The sequence below is a fragment of the Camelus bactrianus genome, chromosome 2, assembly GCF_048773025.1.
Source record: "Camelus bactrianus isolate YW-2024 breed Bactrian camel chromosome 2, ASM4877302v1, whole genome shotgun sequence".
NCBI classification, from domain to species: Eukaryota; Metazoa; Chordata; class Mammalia; order Artiodactyla; family Camelidae; genus Camelus; species Camelus bactrianus.
In genome coordinates this window covers 77,344,872-77,369,159 of record NC_133540.1, presented here as the reverse complement: position 1 = coordinate 77,369,159, position 24,288 = coordinate 77,344,872, and the positions used below count along the sequence as shown (strand labels likewise).

The 24,288-nt window shown below is 31.8% G+C and overlaps 1 protein-coding gene across 10 annotated transcripts in view; it reads right to left on the bottom strand.

Annotated features, from left to right (window-relative positions):
- The window catches only part of ADGRL3 (adhesion G protein-coupled receptor L3), an 822,802-nt gene that overhangs the window by 542,202 nt on the left and 256,312 nt on the right, over positions 1 to 24,288 (bottom strand). For all 10 annotated transcript variants that reach the window (XM_074344099.1, XM_074344100.1, XM_045504712.2 and 7 more), the window contains exon 3: positions 17,731 to 17,948. In XM_074344099.1, coding sequence (XP_074200200.1) covers positions 17,731 to 17,803 — 73 coding nt within the window. In that variant the 5' untranslated portion in view covers positions 17,804 to 17,948. The remainder of the gene's footprint in view (positions 1 to 17,730; positions 17,949 to 24,288) is intronic.

The window sequence follows — 24,288 nt, the reverse complement described above, 5'->3', positions numbered from 1 at the left end:
TTTAAATAGATTTACAGTATTCTGTTGTAATTTATGGGCACTAATATCCGTGTCAATAAAACATTGGTTACTGAACTAAATATTTACACACAAAAAGCTTGATAAAGTAATGGGTGAAGAAAGTTTCCGAGAGGTGTTTTTTTTTATTAGTTTTGTTTGTTCTTGTATTATTACACTTACATGGATTGTTTTATGTTTATTTATATGTTTCAGGTCATTTCACATTTTAGGATAGATTCTGTATTAAGTCTGTGATGGACATTAAAGTGAAAAAGATATACATACATTTTTGCCATTTATATACACAGTGATTTTACTGACAAATGGTACATAGTACATAAATGAATAAATATGGAAGACCAAGACAATAATGAAAAAAATAAAATTGTACACACATGACTTTTTTAATATTCACAAAACAGTTATACATTATATGCTATGAAAAACAGAGCTATTTAAGTACAGGATTTTTTTTTCTGATGAATTGGTACATAGATACACATTTCTCTACACTAATTGCAACTAGTGTAATAAATAGAAATGATACTGAAAATGTTCCTGCTAACAGAAGGGAACAGACTTTACAAGGGAAAAGACTTTGCTTTACACAATTATATTTAACATCCTACAACATGCATAATAATGCTGCATAGGTACCATTCCATAGGCAGGAGAGAAAATAAGAAACGTGAACATGCAAGAGGATTTTATGATCGTCTTTCTAATACTGGAAGTTTATACAGTAGCACTACAATCTCTTGATATATAAAATTTCCACAAATTAAGAATGAAAAACATGTTCTCTTCCAAATCACAACAAATGATATAGCTCTTATAGGAAACAAACTGATATTAAGAAATTTGTCAAACAATCCATCTATGATGAAAAGATTTAGAATGTAACTTTAAGGCATCACCCTGAAAAAACATCTTTATTTAAACTCAGTATAATGTATGTATACTAAAATATATAGGCAAAAGGTAATCTGAATGCTATTTTGATAGTTCTTGTGAACGAAAAGGGTGTCAAAGAAGAAAATAAGGTTTAAGACCAAAAAATTTGTGAAAATAAATCTCTAAGTAATTGCCACTAGTGGCATCTTTTTTGATCTTTTGAGTTCTAAAATATCCCTCTCCTTGTTACCCAAAATGACAATGTGACTAATTTTTTTTATTATTTTTATATGACTTATGTACAGGTATGTTTTCCCTACTATCTTTATAACTACTCTATGGAAGGAAATTAGGAAAAGATTATAAAGCTGTTATTTATCTTGCAAGCTTCAGTTATGATAATGTTGAATCTCATACTCAGCCAAATTAACATATAAGGACATCTGAAGTGATGGAGCATGCATTTATTTGTTCATTCATTCAACAAACATGTTTTGAGTTCCCATTATGTATCAGGTCCTTTTCTAGGTGCTAGAGATTTTGGTGAACAAAACAGACTATATTCATTAACGAATCACCCATTCTTGTGTGGGAGACAGAAAATATGCAAATTCATAGACATTTTTAAACTCCATATAGATATGTAATCTACAGAAAGTTTTTTTTTTTAAAGTGTTTGCCATTGGGTTTTTGCTTGGCTGTTTGTGTGTACACAGTGTATACAAGCTGAGCTGTACAGAGCCCAAGAAAGAGCAAGAGACAAATGGTACTGGGGAGACGGGAGCAGAGGGGTTAGAGAGAAGAGGGGGGAAGAGACCAATAAAAAGTAGAACCACATCCAGATGACAATGGGATGGTGGTGGGGGGAGACACAGACAAATCGCAGTAAACAAAGTTTAAACAGGGTAATATTAAATGCTATTCTGTTTAGGACTTTATGGAAGACTTATCTATGGCAGTAAAAGTTAAAATGAGATCTCAATGATATTGGAAGTTGCCAGGCATACAAAAACCAGGAGTAAAGAACATTTCAGTCTGCTGCAAAGACCTCAGGCTGGAACTACCATGGTCTGTTCAAGAAATAGCACAATGGCCAATGAAGCTGTGGACAGTGGGCTGGGAGATGAATGATCTGGAATGAGATCAGAGGAGTAAGCAACAGCCAGATCCTGAGCTTTGTAAAGCAGGGTAAGGAGTTTAGTTTGGGGACAATCAACCATCTATTTAGGATACTGAATACAGCTCCTGGGAAGAAAAAGAATAGGACAGGATAGGGGGAAAGCACAGGGATAATGATTTCTACTGAAAGAGATCAATTTCGGGAAAGGTCAATTTCTAGATTAGGCAGAGAGTGACAACTGATTTAAAATGCATATCGAGTGGAATCACCATCAGCTGAAAAATATAATACTGTCTGTATTAAATGAAAGAATCACAGCTTAAACAAAAAAAAAATTAATGTTCAAATTACAACTAGAAAGCAAGGTCTAGTGACCTAGAAAGAGTGGGTTTGGATCAGAGAATAAAATAATTTTATGTAGTGAGACAGAGAAATACAAAAATACCAGGAAGTTACATAGACTTTGACTCTTAAATTGAAGGATATTAGACTCCAAGGTGTTCCATGAAGCTGGAGTACCTTATGTGTCTATAGATCAGACTCTCCTTCAAATTGACATCTTGATAAATGGAATCCAGAGTCACCGATCAGTGGAAGGGAAAGTGGAGGAGCTGTTACACTACGCATGTGGAGAAGGGCTGTGAGAACAGAGCCTAAATCTTCATTTTTGTTTTTAAAATTATTGTATATGTTATACTAAATGTATTGTGTAACTTCTGGGGGAATATTTATTTGAGTTATAAATATAAATCTAATTTGTCTTCCTGAAGCTATTTAAAAAATAAACTTCAAGATAAACATTACAGTTATAATTCTAGTATTCCATTAGAAGCATGGAATCCCAAGTCTGGAAAGAATCATTCAACTCACACGATAGATAATAACCCTTCGAGCTTTCCTGCTAAAAATCTCCCAATTTCACACGAAGAGACAGTGATCACAAACTCACTCTGCTCTTAGGGCACCCAATTCCATTTGAAGCAACAAGTTCTTCTCCATGTTGAGAAAAGTGTAATATCTATACTCTTGCATTCTCCTCTCACTTGTCTAAATTCTATAAAAAATGGGCTATTTGCAAAACACAATAAGCTACTCCTAGAAAACACTGGGCTTCACAGATATTTGAAGGCTTCACATCAAAAATGTCTCTTTTCTTCTCCAGATTCATAAAGGGAAAGGTTTCTTTCAAATTAACTATGAAAAGTACTCCACAATGTTGTGACATGAACTGTAGGTGGAAGACAGCCCCCTTATACTCCACACCCATCTCCTTTTGAGACCACATTTTCAAACTTTTTGTATATAATTTTAAGATGTCTGAAAGAATCTCAGTTCTAGGGCAGGAAGCAATGATAAGGCTAATACATCTTGTTCTTCTTTCTTTCAGACCTTCTTCAAAGGAGGAAACACTTCATTCTTAACTTCTTTAAAAATTGCGTTTAAAAAAAAAGAGGGACTCACTATTTTTTAAAATTCTGAACTGCTTTAATCATAAATGATATTAAATATTCATCATAAGCAATGTGAGTTGTTGCCATACTTAAGTTGTCCATATACTTACTTCATATTCAGATGTTTTTACTATTTAAACACTTTGATTCTGCTTTCCTAGTGGGCAAGCATGAAATATAAAAATTAGTATTTCACAACCTACTAAAACAGTCAAAATATTTCCCCTACGTTTATGTGTGGACTACAAACATCAAAGGCCATCAGAGCATCCAAGTTTCTGAATATTGGTTGTGGGTAAATATGAGGCAAGATGTAAGAAAAGGAAGAATAGGAACATTATTCCTTAGAGGTAAAGTATTTGTGATGGTAGGACTGGAGTTTTCATCTTACCTGTGGAACTTATAATTGAAATAAATATCAAATATATCAGATTTCAATGATATGTGCTTTCAAAGATCAAAACTGATTTATAAATAATTTAAAAGATACTAAGTAAGCATTTTTTTTCAAACAATTTCCACTGCTACTAATTTCTTGTTCACCTTAGATGAGCAGCTATATAATTCAGTCAGTTACTCAGCTTCTTCCTCCAAACATCTATTGATCATAATCATGAGCCTGGAATCTAGACCCCACAATGGGATGCAGTACTAAAATATTTGTAAGGAGAGAGAAATGCTTACAACAAGACATCATCAGAGCATCATCTGCCAGAGTTACAAGTGGTTTAACTTTCATATTCACAAATCATTTGTTTTCGTGTACTGGGGTAATATTTTACCATAGCTTTTAAAATAATTAGCTAATTATGAGCCTTACAGAGTTTTAAATGTAGTGTAATTACAGCTATGACCCTAACCTACATATTAAATTCTGCCTTTCACTATTATCTCTTGAATACAAAACTTGTTCTCTATACATAACTGCCTAATCCTTTGTTTAAATTATCCTTCTTAATAGGAAATTCTTTCCCTTACAGCTCAGGCTTCCAAATGATACTCTCAGTATCATTATTCCCATATTTTTTTCTAAACTGCTCACAATGTATATAATCAGCAACAAGTTTCACACTACTTCCCCTCTATTCTGTACTTAAATCTAAAATTTTAAATCTACTTTTAAATTAAATCTTCTAAATACTTAAAGTCTTGGTTTCTTTTTTATTTCCAAGATTTAAGCAAACACAATATTGCCTTCGTCCTTAAATAAGATTTTATCAGTGTTACTTCTTTTGTTTTCTTCTTTTGTTTCTAGCTCATTCTTCTTGATGCTGTTTTCCTTGGTTTATTTCTAATTTAAATAACTGGTCTATAAAATAAGGCCAATGTTCAGTAGATGATTAAAATGCCTTTCAAAGAAGCCTCCTTGAGCTGGTTAAGGATATTTTGATTTGAGCTTCTCTTCTAATCTATTTGAAATGTCACTGCATCATTAGATTGATGGTTCCAAGTTTATTCTTTTTATCTTAAAATTCCTGAGACTACTACCTGTGATTCATGGGATTGTCATGAGTACATACTGAGCGATTGTGCGCAAAAGTGTTCAGCTGTGAAGTGCTACATAAATGCTAGAAACTATATGGAAAAACTTATAACAACAAATGGTTGATTAATACAAAATGTCTAATCCAATCTGAGTGACATATACAGATCCATCTGGCTATATGTATATCAACATCTCTATCTATCTATCTATCTATCTATCTATCTATCTATCTATCTATCATCCATCCATCCATCCATCTTAGGGGGGAAGCAGAGGGAGAGAACAAAAGGGAAAAGAGGTGGAGAGGACAGAGACGACCACTTTCATTTCTTTTCTTATAAGTAAAGGCTCATTTTCCAATCCTGCTTCCTTACACATACCTGAAAGTCTCTACCTTTCTCCCAGCACCTTCATTTTAAATATAAATAAATTACTTAATATTAATATTACTAAATATAAATAAATTACTTCATATAAATAAATTACTTCTTTCCTGATTTCTCCCCAAAGTGCATGTGACAGCTGCATAATTCCGTTATAGGCTGGGTAGTCATCACTAACAATCATCATAAAAGTTCCCATTCAAGCACCTGACTAAGGACGCCACCAGGCAGAAATTACACCATGGATGTTCAAACACAGAGAAAAGTCTGTTTCACCTCTGGGTTTTGTAAGAAAATGGCTCAATAGTGATGTGTTGTCCACCTGTGTATGATGAAGCAACTTCATGCATATATGGATACTATTCAATTTAACCCAACAGACTTTCTAGACTGAACTGCTCTATGCAGAGTAGGTATGCCCTATGAAGATAAGCAATTTTACCTTCAAACTGGGTTCCTTGTTCTTCTCTACAACACAACTTGTTACAGTAAAATAAAACATTATGCTAAACTTTCACCAGAAAACTGAACAGTCAAGTTATAAAAGCTGTAAAAGACATTCTGAGAATAGTGGAAGAACCAAACACTTGTTATGAATAAAGCTAAAGGGAAATTTAACTCCTAATGTTCAATAATAAAAGAAACAACATTAAAAGATTATTTTTAATTAGCTTCCAAGTGTGGCATCTTCCATGTCCAAAAAATAGAATAAGAGTGTGGCTGATTCATTGTAATGGTTGTCTAGATTGTAATATTGTGATATAAACACCTCAAATATTTGTTAAAATGAGTAAGCAGAGAGTAAAATTTCTGCTAGTGACATAAATTTATGAAAAAAAATCAGTTTCCAACAAAAAGATATTATTTTCATTAAATTTAAATAAAAGGCATAGTATATATCATTCATCAGAAAAGTGATAACTAACAGCTTTTCCAACTAAAAACACCTGCCTCTTTGTAAATATAATTCAAATAGATTTAAATTAATGATAACAAAACTAAAACCCTGGAATTTGTTCTTTGGAGAATACTGACTTTTAATTTCCCTTCCTCTAATCCCCTCTTAAAGGATATTAAAATTTTAATGATCTAGAAAATGTGCTTTCAGAATGCTGTAAGTAAATAATTTCTTTAAAAACCTTTATAACTATAGTAATAGGGCACTTTTCCCTAATGACACTGTCAATTATATTTAATGTGTGTGTGGGAGTGGCAAAAACCATACATATTTTGACAGAGATCTGTCTTGTGAGTGAGTTCTTTCTCCCCATACTAAGTTAATCATAACCAGCATTTCTGAAGATAGTTGAGAGGAATGGAAACTTTTATGTATTTTTTTTCTGGTAGTAAGAGATTTTTACCTCTTCATCCCCTCCTCAACACATACAAAATGAATGCCTAAATGCTGGCTCACAAGGAAGCAGAGATGTTGACGGGCTCACGTATCAAACTGATTGATTACATATATCGACAGTATATACATCGAGCGTGATTATTATCAGACATCTACTTTTAAAAATCAACATAGTGGTTTTTAATCTGTGTGCAGAGGCACGACATCAAGTTTGCCTCCTAGCAACAGCCTGTAGCCCATTAAACATCTGGGCTATCACAGCTCTTCCAACTGTCCTGAGCCATTGTGACCAATATAAAAGGCTTCCTTTTAAGCAAAACTGTTGTGTTCCCTGGAGGGAGAGCATCATACCAGCCTGTTGCTTTGAATTTTATGTATTATCTGTCTTCATTATTAAATCATGTGCCCTTAAGGCTTGCATGGTTTCACCAACCTCACTATCAAAAGGAATAATAATAATAAAAAAAAGGATCATTGCTAAATAGTCACCACCATTGTTGATTTTTAACAAGAGGCACAGAAACGAATAGTCTTGATCTAATTCAGGTAGTGTCTATGATGACTACTTTCGTGGTATCTCTAACAGCTTGGAGAGAAGCAGCAATGTGTGAAAGCTGACTGTTCTTTTATAAACATAGAGGTTTGTTTTTTTTTTTTTTTAATCTACATGATCTAAGTCATATCTGGATCTTTTTTTTTTTCTTCATGTCATCTGTTATTTTCTAATGCAACAACAAAATCTGTTTTGAAGTCATCTGAGTCCAAGAAAAAAAAATGAATCACTGTAAAACACACTATTTTGATTTTGCATATTATATCTTAGTATTTAACCAAACAATAGTTTCTCTAATTTAGCTCAATGTATTTATCCCTTTTAACTTCACATTAAACTGATAATATCAAAGTGAGGATACATCTGTCACTCATTATTGTTTTGTCAAACCTGGGAAGAATAGTGAAGACAGGAAATTTTATTAGGCTTATAGTCTAATTAAAAGCAACAGGCTTAACTGTGAATAGCTTTTCAACACTCTAACTTTCTTTTTTTTTTTTTTTTTTTTTTTTGCTGATCTAAGCCTAAGATGTTCATTAGTAACTCATTAAAGACTTAGTTACAGTCCAGTGGGTGAGTCCTGAATATAATGATGGAATGTGTGTACAAATGTGTAGGCTCATAATTAGAGAAACTGTCACATTTGGGGATTAAGACTATACAATGCAGTCTTTGAAAAACACTATGGAAAATAAGTGACCCCAAGATGGTGATGTATTTTAAATTTTGCTTGCTATCCAGGTCATTTGGGTTTTGGTTCTAATTCCTGAAGGTATGTTTTAATGACCACATTTTCCCAAGATTAAACGTGTGAGGCTTTGTGTTCGGGCCTTTCTATACATTGTTTTACTTAATCCTCATGCTATAACAAAGTAGGCCTAATTACTCCTTTAACAAATAAGGAAACTGTGATTCAAATTGGTTAAGGTCATGTTTCTTAGAAGTAACAGAATTGGAATTAGACTCTAACGCTTGAAATCTTTCTACTTTGTTCAACAGAACCATGCAAATTAGGATTCTAAATCAGTTTAGATTAGACAATGTTGTAAACTTCAGTTTCTGGGCTTCGTGTACATATTTCTTTCTAAATATGTGACATCCTCCTTTATTCAGGGTTCTTTAAAACTGCAGGAGCTGTTCAATATTAATATTTACAAAACACTCATTATCTTTATTTAGTTTTCTCTTAATCTTTTCTTCTGAAATAGTAATACTTCAGATGAGTCCAATGGGCTGAAGTACAAATTTACTAGGATCCTTCCCATATAAAACCTCAGGTTCTCTTTCGATTCTTATCTTTTTCTGTTTGTTTGTGTAAAAATGTGATATGAGTGAGTACAGAGGACACTAATATAAAATATATAAATTTGATAGAGACGTAAATTGCATAAATTTCTTGAGATGACTCAAAAGAGGCACTGAGTTGTTTGTAGGACATAACAGAGAAAGTCTATGGAAATAAATAGCTCAATACTTAAAATTTGAGCAAAGATACAAAAATGTCAAAAAAGGATTTCCAGACACTGGAAGTCCAAGAATACAAACTACAGCAAAAATAGAGACATTTCTATTTCTGGCCACCATGATAAAGCTTAAAGTCCTTTATCATTTTCTTAAGGAGGAGTAGTTAGAAACTAACTAGAAGAACCCAATGAATAACCTTGCTATTTTGTTATGTCACCACTGTATGGTTCACACACCAGAATAAAGTTTCAAAAACGGCCAATTACTAGTTTTTGCCATCATAATAAAAACGTGAATTAATGACTTATTTTTAAAATCAAATAAACAAAAGAGGAAGTGAAGTGAGGCTAGACAAATGATAAATAATTTTGAAGTGAATTCAAAATAGATGAAGTTTAAGTGGGTAAATCCAAGCAAAAAGCCTCTCTTAGAAAATGCGGTCTAAAGGATTCTTAAATCTAAATGTATTTTAACAATGGTATCCTGTGGTCTTTTTAAAAAAGGCATGTCTATAAAGAATGCTTAGAAATCAACAACAAAAAGCTTAAAAATTGAGAAATGACTGAATAATACACCTTCAAGTAAGATATACAAATGAGTACATGAAAAGAAAGCCAACATTATGCATTAGAGAAATGCAACTCAAAACCACAATGAGATACTATTTCATCTTGACTAGGATGGCTAAAAGAAAAAAGACAGTAACAAGCGTGGGTGAGGATGTGAGAACCCTCATATTACTGTTTGGAATGTATAACCATGTAACCATGCTGGAAAATAACTTAGCAGTCCCTTAAAATGCTAAACATAGCTATCATGTGACTCGGTAATTTCAAGTATGTATCCAAGAAAAGTGAAACATTTCCACACAAAAACTTGTACATGAATATTCATATTAGCTTTATGCAAAATGGCCAAAAAGTAGGAATAATCCCAAGTTCCATCAACTGATATATATAACATAGTATATTCATACAATAGAATATAATTTGAAAACAAAAAAGAATTAGCTACTGATACATACTATGATATACATCAATTTTTAAAATATTATGTTAAATGATAGAAGCAAGTTACAAAAGATCAAAAATTGTATGATTCCATTTATACAAAATGTCCACAATAGGCAAATCCATAGAGACATAGATTAGTGGCTGCCAGGCACTTCAGAGAAAGGAAACTGGGTGTGACTTCTAATGGGTATAGGGTTTCTTTTTAGAGGACTGATAACACTCTAAAATTGATTTCAGTGATGGGTGTAAGACTATACATACACTAATGTCCACTGAACTAAACACTTTAAATGGATGAGCTTTATGTTAAATGAACCTCAATAAAGGTATTTTTTAATCTCCATTTACACATTAAAAAAGATATTGGTGCATCAGATCCTGCCTTTTTTTTTTTTTTTTTGAACTACATGGTTTCTTTCATAAATATTTTCTTCTTCCTTAATCACAAGAGGACTATACTTTTCAGACTCATTTATAGGTGTGGCAATGAGGTTGAGTTTTAATTAATGGAAACGGAAGCAAAAGTAATGTGCACTACTATAGCCATAAAAACTCCCCATTAGAGTCTTCTCAATGCTTTTTCTTCCTTCCTGAGGAGATGAATGGCAACGACCCTCTGGAAGATTTTAGAACCCTTGTGCCATTAGACTGGGTCTTGGAATAAATGTGAGGGCATGAGAATGGCCTCCCCTACCAACCCTCCCATACACACACTGTCCAACCATACACACACTGTCTAACTGTCTACTTGCCTTGGAATGTTTAGTAAACAAGATAATATTCCCTAGAAGTCATTATTAATTTTAGTATCTATTGTGACTATGGCCCTAAGTTTATTCTATCTAATACATTGTTCAAAAATGGAAATTAAAGGAAGTAACTCAAAGAACTCTCTCTCCAGAAGTTTCATATTATATAATTTGAAACATATACACACACACACACACAATAATTGGTTTGTTCCCTATTCGGCTACTTCCTGTCAGACATTTGATTTTCTGAGGAGAGTCATTCCTATCAAATTACCACACAAATATATACAGTACAGTGATGCTTCAGGGATTTCATTTTTATAATTGATCAACCTGCCTAATTTTAATATTTTATCTTACTTACTGTATTTTTATAATACATAATTTATGTTCAAATTATGATTATTACTTCATTTTTATTAAATTTTCTCTTAATATTCAACATATATTTTATAATAATTTTGTTGAATTTTTACATAGAAAAGCTCACATCAGTACTCTGAATACAATTGTGTGAATATTTGTGTATACATATGTATATGTGTGTGTGTGTGTGTGTGTATATAAATTAACTTGGAAATAACTTATAATTCTGCTATTCCTAGTCTTTTCATCCAGGAACATGGTATATTGCATGTCTTCTTTAATAACTCCCATTTAGTTTCAGAGTTTTCTTCTCATAAGTTCCATATATTTCCTGTTATGACATTTCCTAAGTAACTCACGTATTTCATTGCTGACTAGAATCATATGTGCATGTGTGAATCATATACTTGAACTCAGTGCTCTCATTAACACTGAGAAAGTTACTATTTCTTGAATTTTCTGAATACATCATTATACCCCTACAAGCAATAGTTATATCTTAATATTTGAATATTTATTATTATTTATGTTTTGTTCATCATTATAGTAGCCAAAACTCATGGAACCTTTTTTTAAACAAATTGTAGTGATAATAAACAAGGTTGTATTGATCATTTATTATGATTCATTTTAGAAAGTTATTAATTAATCTAAATATAAATCATTCTTTTACTTTCCAGATCTCAAGAGATTTTCTTCTAGGGATATAGAGATGCATTTAAATTTTATATACAGCCATGTTCTCTTATAGTGCTATTTGTAATGGTAATGTATCAATGACCTTCAATGCTGAGCCATCAACAAATGGTTACACTAATAATGGTTCATTCATATAACATGTTAGCATCATTTTTTTGATGAGAGGCTAGAAATGTCTTTATTTTAATGTTAAATCAAAATGAAAGATATAAATTTTATTTCTAACGTTATTACAATTAAAAATATGTGCACACACAACTGTGAGAAAAATCTAACAAACATTAATATTAATTATACCACTGGGTCATAGAATTATAGGATTTTTGCTTTCTGACTTAAATTTGTATGAGGAGAAATATTTGACAATAAAGTAGGTGACACTGCTAATGACGAAGAAATGTATGAGACTATGTTCTTGTACTTTATCAGTAACCTACAACCTTGATTCCAGGACATTCAGATCACTACAAACTCTAGTATGTGTAGATGAAATAAACACAGAAAACTTACCAAATGTCACTATGAGAGCCTATTTCTGTACAAAGACCTATATCTATTACTTTTGCAAGAACAACCAGCATATTTCTCTTGCAAATCCTTAGCTAGCCTAGCTTATTTGATCAAATCCTTTATATATAATTTTTCTGATAAAAAGACAATTTTCTATATTTAAAGAATCTAATTCTAACAACAAACAAACAAAAAACCCTCAATCTGCTATGATGGCAATATAGGGGAAATACAGATTCAAATTAAATAAAATGCAATTATTAATAAAATTTAAAGAGTTTATTTTCAACTTATCAATTAGAAACCTGAAAAAAAGTAGAGAATTAATTAACCCTATTTTTCAACAAGGCCTTATTCTAAGCAGTCATATTAAAATAGATCATAATACAATATTTAGTCTCTTATTTACATGACAAATCAACGAGACTCTTTCCTGTTGCATTTCACTTTTTTGACTGTTCTTTAAGGAATCATTTCCCAATCAGAATGGAGGAAATAAATACATGAAAAATGTACTCTGGCTATTTACATGAAATTATAAATGCAAGAGCACTATTCTGACATTGAGAATGAAAGTAAATAGCAATGCAAAGAAGAGGAAAATAGATAATTAGATATTTGTATCTTACATATCAAAATATTTTAAAATTCACTCAACATCAAGTATACAACAGCTATCCTATTACAGTAATGGTCCAGCCCAAGGTCGAGAAATATAAAAAAATAAGAAATGATCTTAAACAGCTCAAATAGTCACAGTATATAAAATCTCAAAATTAAAAAAAAAACTCTATTTTACTCTCAGGGTATACACTTGTTACTCATAGTGTATCACTAAAATAAAAGTCACATATAACATGTTTTGCAAGTGCAAAGGCAAAAAAGAAAATTCTTTTCCAATTGCCAACCTATTTATCAAGTGAGTAGGGAAGACTTCTAAACACATTCGTACAAAGGAAGGCTACCAACAGGCATATTTGTAGTATATATTGTGATATTAGAGACTACAAAGTTAACTTTTGAAATACATATTTTGAATTTTAGTACCAAATGCGAATGCAGATGGCATCAGATGTGTTCGCAGTAACCTCGTATATCATGACAATGACAAAGATTTTCTGTATAACATCTTTGACCATAAAAATAGTGATATTACTGAAAGCATTACAAATTACCTGGGCTGGCAAACATTATAAACATTTAAAGGATGATTAATTTCTAAAAATAACAAAGTTAAGTAGAGCTTAGAAGTCAATTTGTCTTTTTCACAATTAATAAAACATGACTTCATAAAAAATTATGTGATAAGATGTTATGTTGTAATTTTGTACTTTCTCAAGCTTCATATCTTATAAAAGGTTAAAAATGACACATTAAATAGTATTATAACTGTAAAAATAGATGAATAATTAAATACAAATTACATAAAACATATGGTACTAAATATATATGCATTTGATAATTGTTTTGTCCCTGTTAAAAACTATTTATAATAATTAACTTCTTGAACATAATAAAAGGCAGTTTAGCCTATAAAGTTCATGAATATGTATGAACACACATGCAACTCTGACAAAAAAAAAATAGACTTGCTGGAAAAAGTACACATGTGGTAGTTATAGGAGAATTTTTTGAAATCCTGTATTTTTCTGCAAAAGTACCATAAAAAATACTGTCCCCCTTTACCCACAGTAAGTTCCAATGATCCTGTTTTCTATCTTTAATTGTGACACAGTTTATACGTACAGTTTAATTAAGATGAGATGTAGTTAAAATATCTGAGCACCTCAATCATCTTTTCAACTCTGAATCCTTTGTGGCTTGGATGACATCCACTCCCCCAACCCCACCATGGATCAGATCTCCTAGTCCAGATCCTACATTGAACCACAGTATCGGTTTACTGACAATCAGGATGAGTCCCAGGTTCCCATGTTATCACTGGATTTTTGTTCTCCAATTCCCTTTTCTTCCCTTGTTCCCAACCACATCAATAGAACAAGAAAAAATCTTTTATCTTCATGCAACACTACATTAGTTAACAGCAAAGAACTAGCCATCTGCTCTAGCTGCTTCTCTTTACTTCTGCCAGGTGTCATCGTATTATAGATAAGGGTTTTATATCTGTACAGGAAGAGGGCACAGTCATGGAAAACAGAAAAAGAGAAATACAGAAGTACACAGAGACGTAAAATATGGACAGATAAACACAGAACCAGAGACATTTCCTAATTTTTAAATTGTGTGTGTGTATATATATATATACACAGTGTGGATGTACAAATTAATTTTGTTTTCTGGCCAGACTTTCTAGGATGATGTGGGAGATTATTCAACTAATATAAATGTTACTCAGAATTAATTCTTTAGCTTAGTTTCTAATTTGACCCTTAAAGAAATCATGCAAAAAACGGATCACTGACAATTATATGCTACCAGTTATGTGCTACTACCACTGACAATTATATATTTTCATCACTGACAATTATATACCATGCTATTATATACTGATGTTATATACTAAGCCTTTCTACATACCAGTTTGATAATTTTTTTTTTTTGGTACTAGTATTAAGAAATTTCTGGCAAAACCTAAATGCTTAGGTTCAAGTAGTAGAACATTTCAATTCTCAGGGTAAGAACAAGGATAATTATGCATTTTTCCTTATCTAAAACTGAGAATGTTAGTTCTATTTCAGGGTAGGTAAGGGTGATAAAATAAAATATAAAGATTTACCAAATGCCAAGCTCTATGTTAGAAGCTGTACATGTATTATTCCATCCATTTCTTAAAATAACTGCATGGAGTAAGTGTTCATCTGTGCAGATGAAAAGTAGGCTTAAACATTTTTAAGTTACTGTAAGCTCCTTGAGGAAAGAATTAAGGATTCTTTATTCACTACCATTATCTTTAGCAGCTAGCACAGTTTTCTGGCTCATAGTGGGTGATAAATACGTGTCAACTAGTTTACCAAGTAACAGTGTTACAGAGCTGGTAGAGGGCAGAGCTAAAATTTTATCTCAGGTCTGTCAGACTCAAAGGCCAGTCTGTCTGTGTCCAGAACACAGAAGAGGCAGGTGCTTTAGCTTTCTGCCTCACCTGCTCCCCAATGCCCAGGAGAGCTGAGGTGGGATTTGCTGTAGGGAAAAATGGCCTTGATAGGAATTGATCAGCGGCATTAAGACTAGAGCTCAATAAGCTAGGTTCTTCATTTTCAAGCCTCTCTGGGTCTCATGTGTAACTTTAGTCAAGTTCCTTTGCCACTCGGTACCCCAATAACTTTACTATAAAAAGTTAATGATGATGATCATAATAAATAATATTAAAACTAGGAGAATATTGTGAGAATTAATTGTACCAATACACCCAAAGTTTATGGCTGTAGAATTAGTAGTCATCATTATTATTTACTCTGGAGAAAAGGCCAGCAACTCAGGCCATAACCAGGAAAGTTAATTCTCTGTGGATTGGAGGACCAATGAAGCTGGGCATCTCAACAACAGTAGGGCAAGGAGATACTATCAAGGGATGATCTGGAAACAAGAGTAGTTCTATAACTAAGACATCCCTTTTGACTCAGTCCTGTAAAGTTTCAAGTTACATGGTATTCCTTTCAACCAGGACCGGTGGGGACTCCAAAAATGTCTATCCTATTAGATTTCAGCACTGATCAAAGGTACACATATTCCTGTTTATGAGCAAGCTGGGTTCCGAAAAGCCGTTCATGTGAAGCCCTTTACTTATAAGTCCAAAGTGGTATCACAAAGGCAGTGGAGAAAGCCTTGCATAGAAAGCAGACAAAACTGAGTTGCATTTTCTCCAGTGCAAAGTGTTAAAATATTTACAACAAAGTAATAAAAACAAAGTTTATAAGTAGAAGCTTCTATATTGTTTAGTCTCCTATGGTTCAAAGTCAAGATAATATAAAGTAGTTCATGTAAAATGGGAAAAAAATACTTTTGTTTTTAGCCAAAAATATTTTGTATACCAGGTCAATATTGTATGTGCCCACTTAGGAGTTTTTAAATACTTCTCAGTGTTGCTTGGAGAGTGTGTGTGTGTGTGTGTGTGTGTGTGTGTGTGTGTTTAATACAGATCTCAAGACCCATGATCTAAGGCTGAGCCACGTTTGGGGCCCACTGAAATACATAGCAGGTGTCAGTTTTTGAAGACCAGAAATTTCACCTCTGACAAGAGTCTTTCTTACAATGCCTGATTCTGCCATTTTTTAACCTACCTTGCTTTAATAGTGTATTTTAAACTGACTTTTTAAACATGCATTGTACATATACACGGAGATTTTTTCTGAATATCAACATCAAATGAAATAGCTCTCATGATTAGCTAATTTCTGGTTGTTAAAACTTACTGGAACAGAAATAAACTGGAGAGGTAGACAGTATAATGAATGAAATTAACATGTTCAAGCACTTAATATCTGTCATGCACTGTGCTAGATTCTTTACTTATGCTTTTTACTTAATCCTCAAAATAACCTTGAGGGAGACATTTCTATAACATCAAAAAGCTAATTAGAATCATCTTCAGATATACTGATAATTAGAAAGCACTTGTTTAAAGTGACAGAAATCTTGTATTGTCCCATACCACAAAATATTATACATGCCCAAGTACATGAATGTATAAATGCTGCACTGGTATAAGAATTAAAGGGAAATTTTGACAAATTTACATTGTTGGTAAAACTAGGTGGTAATGTAACTAATTTTTTTAAAGCACTATCTTATAGTGATTTGTTAGAAATAAACATGTTAAAATCAGGGCAACTTTAGGGGAAATGTCAAAAGCGGCAAGTAATTTTATCCAGTTTTTTGTACTGACAGCAGAATGCAATTCATGTTGAAATTATGAATATGAGCCAAATTTAGAATCGCATCACTGAAAAACAACAATAGATTTCTGTAGTCAATTAAAAACCAAAAGTGAGCTAACAGGGCTAAAAATTCATTTCAGCTGCTTGATACACTATAATATTCTGAGACCTCCTAAGCAGTGGCAAATACACCTGTGCCCCTTTTTCTTTGCTCTAATTACCATTGACATATGAGATAGTGATTATAATATGCCATTTTCATCTTAGTATAAAACCAATAATAATTAGTAGAAAATTTTTAATTGGGAAAAAGAAACATACATATAGACTTTAATTTGCCAACTTTTAGAGAGATTCAGTGAGTACCATACTAAGTGGCACATAATTTGTCTTGCTTATTTATTGAATAATTATATATTCTATAAAATTTTCCAAAGGAGTTATTTCTTGATTACTTGATTTGATGTAGATTTTTGGGCTGTTTTCTTTCAAATGTGCACACATACTATCTTAAAAGTGATTTTTAACTACAAAAATATGTAAAAGAAAAAATTCATAATAAATGATAAGGTTAATAATTTAGATTAATTTAGATCCTTAAAAGTGATAAAACAAAGAATAAAACATGTAAAATTTATTTTAAAAAGCCTTTCATTGTACATACATTTCAAATGGTACTTTAAGAAATCAAAGTCATATTTATTGCAGCTTAAGGTATATAACTTACTGCTATTAATATATGGTAGGCAAAAGCTGCAAAATCATAGAGCAAAGATTTAGAAGAAAGGGTCTAGTGTGAAAAACTGGGACAACATTAAGCACCACACAAAAATCAAATTAAAGTTCTTACCGTGAACAGTTGGTGCTAAGAGCATCATGCAGACTAGTAGCTGTGATGGCCACATGGTTGTGTACTTGGGCATGAGTGCCTCAAGAGTGTGCCAGACTTGAAATGAAATAAATGTCTTTCTGATTCTTCTTCTATGTTCCAAGACTGATGATTAAAAAAAAAAACTCAAAAAGAAATATTCCTCAGAAACAGAAACACCAATATCCCAAATCTGAATCCTATAAACAAGAAAAAAAAAAGGGTTATCAATTACGGCAGTTTTCTTATTACCTTGAAAGTTTCTTTCCTGACTAGAGCATCTTTATACCTCCTCTCTTCTTCATTTTAACGAATACACGCATTAAATACAAAAATGAGTAAGTAACCTAAAGGACATTTATTTATGCATGAATTACTACAGTGCTTATTCCCCAGTCCCCACACTGACTGAAATGAATAATCCAGTCATACTGGACAAATTAATATGACTATCCAATATTATTTTATATAATAATAATTAATTTCTATAATTTATTAATATGTTTAAATAGATCTGGTACTTATTCTGTAAACATTTTCCCAAATATAATTGTTACTAATATTAGGAAGGTAAAAAAAAAAAAAAAAAATCATTCAGTATCATTACTCTGTGTTTAAACAAAAAAAGTTGAATAAATGAGTCTTACTTTCATTCCAGGTCCTGATAATCACTCAGAAAATATTCTACATATTAATTATATTACTTTTCTAAATATCTTTGTAATTACACTTGTGAATATCATAGATTTATGTTGATTAATTATGCTCAACCATAATCAATGCATTCAACGTAAGTTTATTGAGTGCCCACTGCAATACAAAGCACCAGGCTAGGAACATAGGATAGAATATAGAATAAAACACACAACCTATTATCCAGGATCCTACAACTTAAAACGAGGAGTCTTGCTTAAAAGTGTTGAATATATATGGAACACATTAAAAACCTTCAGCATTAAAGCAGTTTTACTGAACCAAACTGATACAGCAAAAACAATCTGTACAGACTTGTCCTAGGAAGTGAAAATAGTGAAGGAACCTGACCCAACTTTTGAAGATGTTGTCTTTCACAGTATCTTTAAAACTGATCAACCAACTATACACTGGGACTTCCTTCCTTTTCTTTCCTTTCTTCTCTTTCTCTCTCCTTTCTCTTCTGGTGGCTTACATATATTTAAAATAATTTCATATTTTGGCACAAATTTAAAATCATTCTGGAAGGGGATATTCAGAATAGAGTTTACTGTGGATTATATTAATAAGCCACGTTCTAAAGAAACACATTCCAAAATATTTAACTGCTTGTCTTCATTATAAGACAAAATTACACAGATTTATCTGAATTTCTGGCATTGTTATTCACAGCATGGTAATTAAGAGCACACATTCTGAAGCAAGACCACCTAATTTCAGTTATTAGCTGCACTAGTACTATGACCTTGGGCAAATCATTTAAACCCTCAGTCCTTGGTTTCCTATCTGTTAGTGGTGAGAGAGTAATATTACTTAATTCATATGATTATATGGACAGTAAATGAACTAAAATTTGTCATTTTAATTATATAAAATATGTAAAAATATGCACTGCCCACAATAGTGTCTACTATGTGATAAGTGCTATATGTCTTAACAATTATTATGTATCTCATCAGTTTTTACTTTTATCCTACTCATATTCTTTAACATGGATGTGTAAGAAGCTAGATAATTCAATCCCAAAATACTTACTGAGTCACTATTGTATAGACCGGCTCAGAGAATACTAAATTTGGAAACAACAAATCAAATAATTTTCTTCCTAATCTCACAGATATTATAAAAAAAAAAAGCTCATAATGGACACTTTCATAACACTTAACAAATAGAGAAAGAATTGACAAGAAAAAACTGATTGAGATAAAACAAATTCTGTGAAAATGATTCATAAGCAGCATTTTCCTTTCATTTTCTTTATTCACACTGACTTACTAGAAAACATTTAGAACATATTCTTAATTGCCACAAATGCTATATATGTAAAACTCTTTCTGAAAATAAATTTGAAAGCAGATGCTAATTTAAAAGTGCATTCTTTAACATGCACGTAACAATTAATAGATACTTAAAGATAGATACTTAAAATGACTGATGCATCAACAAGTAAAGAACTGCCCCATCCCTCAACACTCAGTTACTGTCCTTTTTTTCCTCTGTAACTACAGCATCAAAAGAAATGTGTATACACACTAACATATGCACAAACACAGACACATATGTATGTCAGATAAATATATACAGAACTATTTTGCAACTGAAAAAAATTGAGGGTAGGCATCTAGGTGAGTTATTTATTCATCATTTCAAAAATATATACTAAATATCTACCATGGTGGGTATTATTGAGAATGTAAATTACTAGAACAATTTTTTTTCACAACTCCCACTGTAATGGGAAAAACAGAACACAGTAAATGAAGTCTCCATATAAAGAGAAGAATTAACATTTTTTCAGTTCGTATCATATGCCAAGCAATGTTCTAGATGATATTATACGATTATGTGATTTAATTCTCCATACACATCTATAAGGCAGATAATATTGTCTCCTGTTTACTAAAGAAGAAAATCAGACATGATACTCAGCAAGAATTTCAAACCAAATGTCTGACTCCAACATCAGTGCTCTTTCCTTTCTCTATGGTAGAAGCAAACAAGAAAATGTAAGAGAGTAACTAGGGGTATTAATTGTGCAAAGGAAGGGGACAAGGTAGCAAGTTTCCAAGGAAGACTTAGGCCTTGCTTAAATATGTTACTTGATCGTGAAGAGTGAAGAATAGGAGGACAGCACAGATATATGAGGTAGGAGTGGAGGGACAAAGAGAAACGAAAGAAATACATGTTCAAAAAGGAAAACAGCCTAATTATAGCATTGTACCTTTGGAGGAGCCAAAAGATTATCTCCACTGTGAAACAGGAGTATTGCTATTGTTAACTTGAGTCTGGCTTTAGAGAAAACCAGAACGGTTTATCTCATATGATATAGTATATTTTCACCTTGATGAAGCAATGGGAGAAAGTTACTTTAAAGAAAGAATAAGAAAATGCTTATCTATTATTTATAACAATGGCTTATTTTAAGATAGCACAGCAGGGCATAAAACCACAGTACTAAGATTATTCTGTATTTGATTTGGGCATAAAAGTTTGTTCTCATGATGACTGGAAACAGAGGTGGGGAAAGGAATTCAGATGAACAGAAGCTATAATATGAGGAGGGTAACATGTCCTCACACTCTAGCCTCATCCCTATCCCGAATTCTCACCCTATACAGCCCCAAAATAATGTGCTAACTCGGGGGTATATTTAATAAAATTGCAATAATTAAAATACATACATTTTAATAAATAATTTGTAAGATGAAATTGTTCATAACCTACAGAAAGATAAACCACCACTCTCTAAATGTTAACATAAAAAAAGAAAGAAAAGTTTCTGGGATGATTTTTCTCCAATTTATGTATTGTCATTAACTTCACCAAACCAATCGGTTCTCATACAAAAGGGAGTTTTCACTCATTTCTGAAACATAGCTCTTCAAAACATAAAGAAAAAAAAACAAGAAAAGACATTAGGGACTCATTAAGTCACATATGACAAGATAATTACTCATAAAAAGATATACCAATGATACAAAGCATTTAACAAGTCAATTTCAACATGTTTCCATTTCCAATAAAATTTCTTTAGCCTTCTCCACGTACGAGCCCTGCACTAACACTATGGTCAAGTGAGGAAGCGTGGCTGTACGTCTAAAATAGGATCACCATTTTAAAACAATGTGCAGTAAAACATGGACGCTAGAAGGTATAGTCACCAATAATTATAGTGCTGTGCAAAATGTGTTATGTGTTCCATGAGATGTTCTAGAAACACACAGTAAAAAACTGCCAGACTTTCTTTTGTGTGTAACAGCAAGAGATTTAAAAGCATGCAGACTGAATATTCTGGTGCTGGTCAAGTTTGCAAACTTCTCTGAATCTCAGTTTCTTCAACTATAAAAGAGAGAATAATATTCCCCTCGTAGGTAGATTGTGAGGATTAGCGATAACGTAAATTATTGTCTGATGCAGAGATGTCATGCGATTGGACATGCCTGTTAATGCATGTCTCTCATTCACCAATTCCTTTGTTTCCTTAATTCTCTCAATAATGACAAATAGACCATTTGCCTGACTCCCATCCGTCTCACTTACAAGTTCAGGAAACTAATAACATACTCTCCTTGAGAGAAATGAACACTCTCCTAGAGAATTCTATGCATACTATCCTTGAGAATTCTAATGGCTGAAAGATGGATACTAAAATAATGTGATGTTCTATAAAAAAGGATTTTCCTGTATGCTTCTCTTCTTTAAAATATGTTTTATTATTTAAGCTACTAGTTTCCATTAATAAATCAGCATATTAAATGATATAGAAATTATTATTGAAGGATGGTGTTTCTAAATTTTATCAAAGATTATCACAATATGGGAAACATTTTTGCATGTTACCCCGTCTAAAACTTGAAAGGAGTGTATTTCTAGTGTAGACCTTGATTTGGTACTTGGAGTTTATATGTCCTCCAACAAAACTATCTAACTTAACTTCACTACTTTTCACAATATTCAAAATTTAAAAGTGAGGTTGATTAAAGCATCCTAATTTATATTATTAATATTTAAGATTATAATTATGAAACTGTGTAATTTGACTCAAGTTCCATTAAATGTTAAAAAAATCACAACATGGAAAGATAATCTATAAATGTTTTATGTAAATAAAGTCTTTGATCATAAACCACATGGAATATTCTTTACGTTACATTTAGACTAAATTCCATTCATATTTAGCACAATAATTCTGAGAACATATTTAAATTTTTTTATTGCTGAAACAAAATTTCTTCTAAATTTAAAACATTGATTTTTTTACTTTGTGGAAACTCTTCCCTTAAATTCTGGTGTCATAATTCATTTTTCCCATTTAATTTTTTCATATACCTTTCTCAAATCATATTTGAAAGCTTCCGTTTTTATATTTGGTTTCTTTCTACACTCTAAAGATTAGTATTAGAATCTGAGTTACAAGTCGTCCTGGAATTGTTACTTCTATTTTAGCTGCTCTTAATCACATGTCTATTAGATAACTTACTCTCAATCTTTTCCCAAAGTAAATTGCATGTTATCATTATACCTTCCCCCTCATAATAACCTAGACAAGATACTATAATAACTTTTCAATAATATTTTTACATCTTGCCACCTATTAAATGTTCGCTTATTAGCAATTTTGCTAACTCCAAATTTTCTTCCTTATCAACCATACAAAATTTTATTAACCCACATTTTAATTTGCATATTTACATATTTTTGTCATATTAGTCTTTTTAGAGTTCAATGGGCTTTTTTAAACATGTTTGGCACATGTCAAATGTATAAAATGCCTTGTGGAACTATTTAAATAATTAATTGGTATATAGTCTTATAACCCCATTGTTAACTATAATTTCACATTTTCCCATTTAGCATTTTTTCCCTCATTCAAAATAGGGAAACTGTAGTCATTTCCTCCAAAAAAAAAAACCACAAGAAAGCAACAAACAAAACCTCCAACTTTAGAAGTATTTATAAATATTGCTTGAATGTTACCTCTATTCTACCAGGTTATTTGATGGATTTTGAAATTTAAAGGATTTCAAACTACATTCATTAACAAACCAAATATTAACTTTTTATCTATATAAAACTGGTATGTGGTAACTCATGAAAAGTGATGTAAATTTCAAAAAAGTTTAACAGTTATTTCAACATTTGTCACTAACTTAACGAGTAAAGCAAATATCTGTTATCATAACAGAACATCTAGTTAAACATGATTTATGTGCACAAAGCTCACTACATCCATAAATAAGAGTCATCCATATTAACCAAAAGTGTCAAATATTTCTAAGAAATATTCATTTAATAAGGCTGAAAAAAATTTCATCTAGAGTATTTAACTATGCATAGATGCTTAGATGAGATTTAATGATCAGTATTCAAATTTAAGACAGCAATATTTCCATGATTTACTAATATTGCATAATCATAAGCACATATACATCAATGCTCCATAGTCCATGCCCTATCAAATGATGGATGCCATCTATTCTCCAAAGAAATGTCTTCCCGAAATGGTTCAACATGGAAGACTCCTTCTGATGTGAATGATGTTCTGTGATATTAATTCTTAGGGAAAAGAAGTAGGGCAGCAAGATGAAAAATTAGATGACTATAACACAACTTCCTGGCATCATCATGCTATAAAATGTTAAAATCTTTGGTGTAATGATCACTAGGTAAAAGCAAACAAGTTTTAAAGGAGTCTAAACTGAGTAAACTAGATAGTGTTTTTTAAATGTTAAATGTAATTTACAATGTCTAAAACCTAAAATATACTTTTAAAAAAAGTTTTCTTGTTGTTTGCTAAAAACGTTACTTCTCAACTGAGAGTGCATGTGAGTGTACTACGGATTGTAA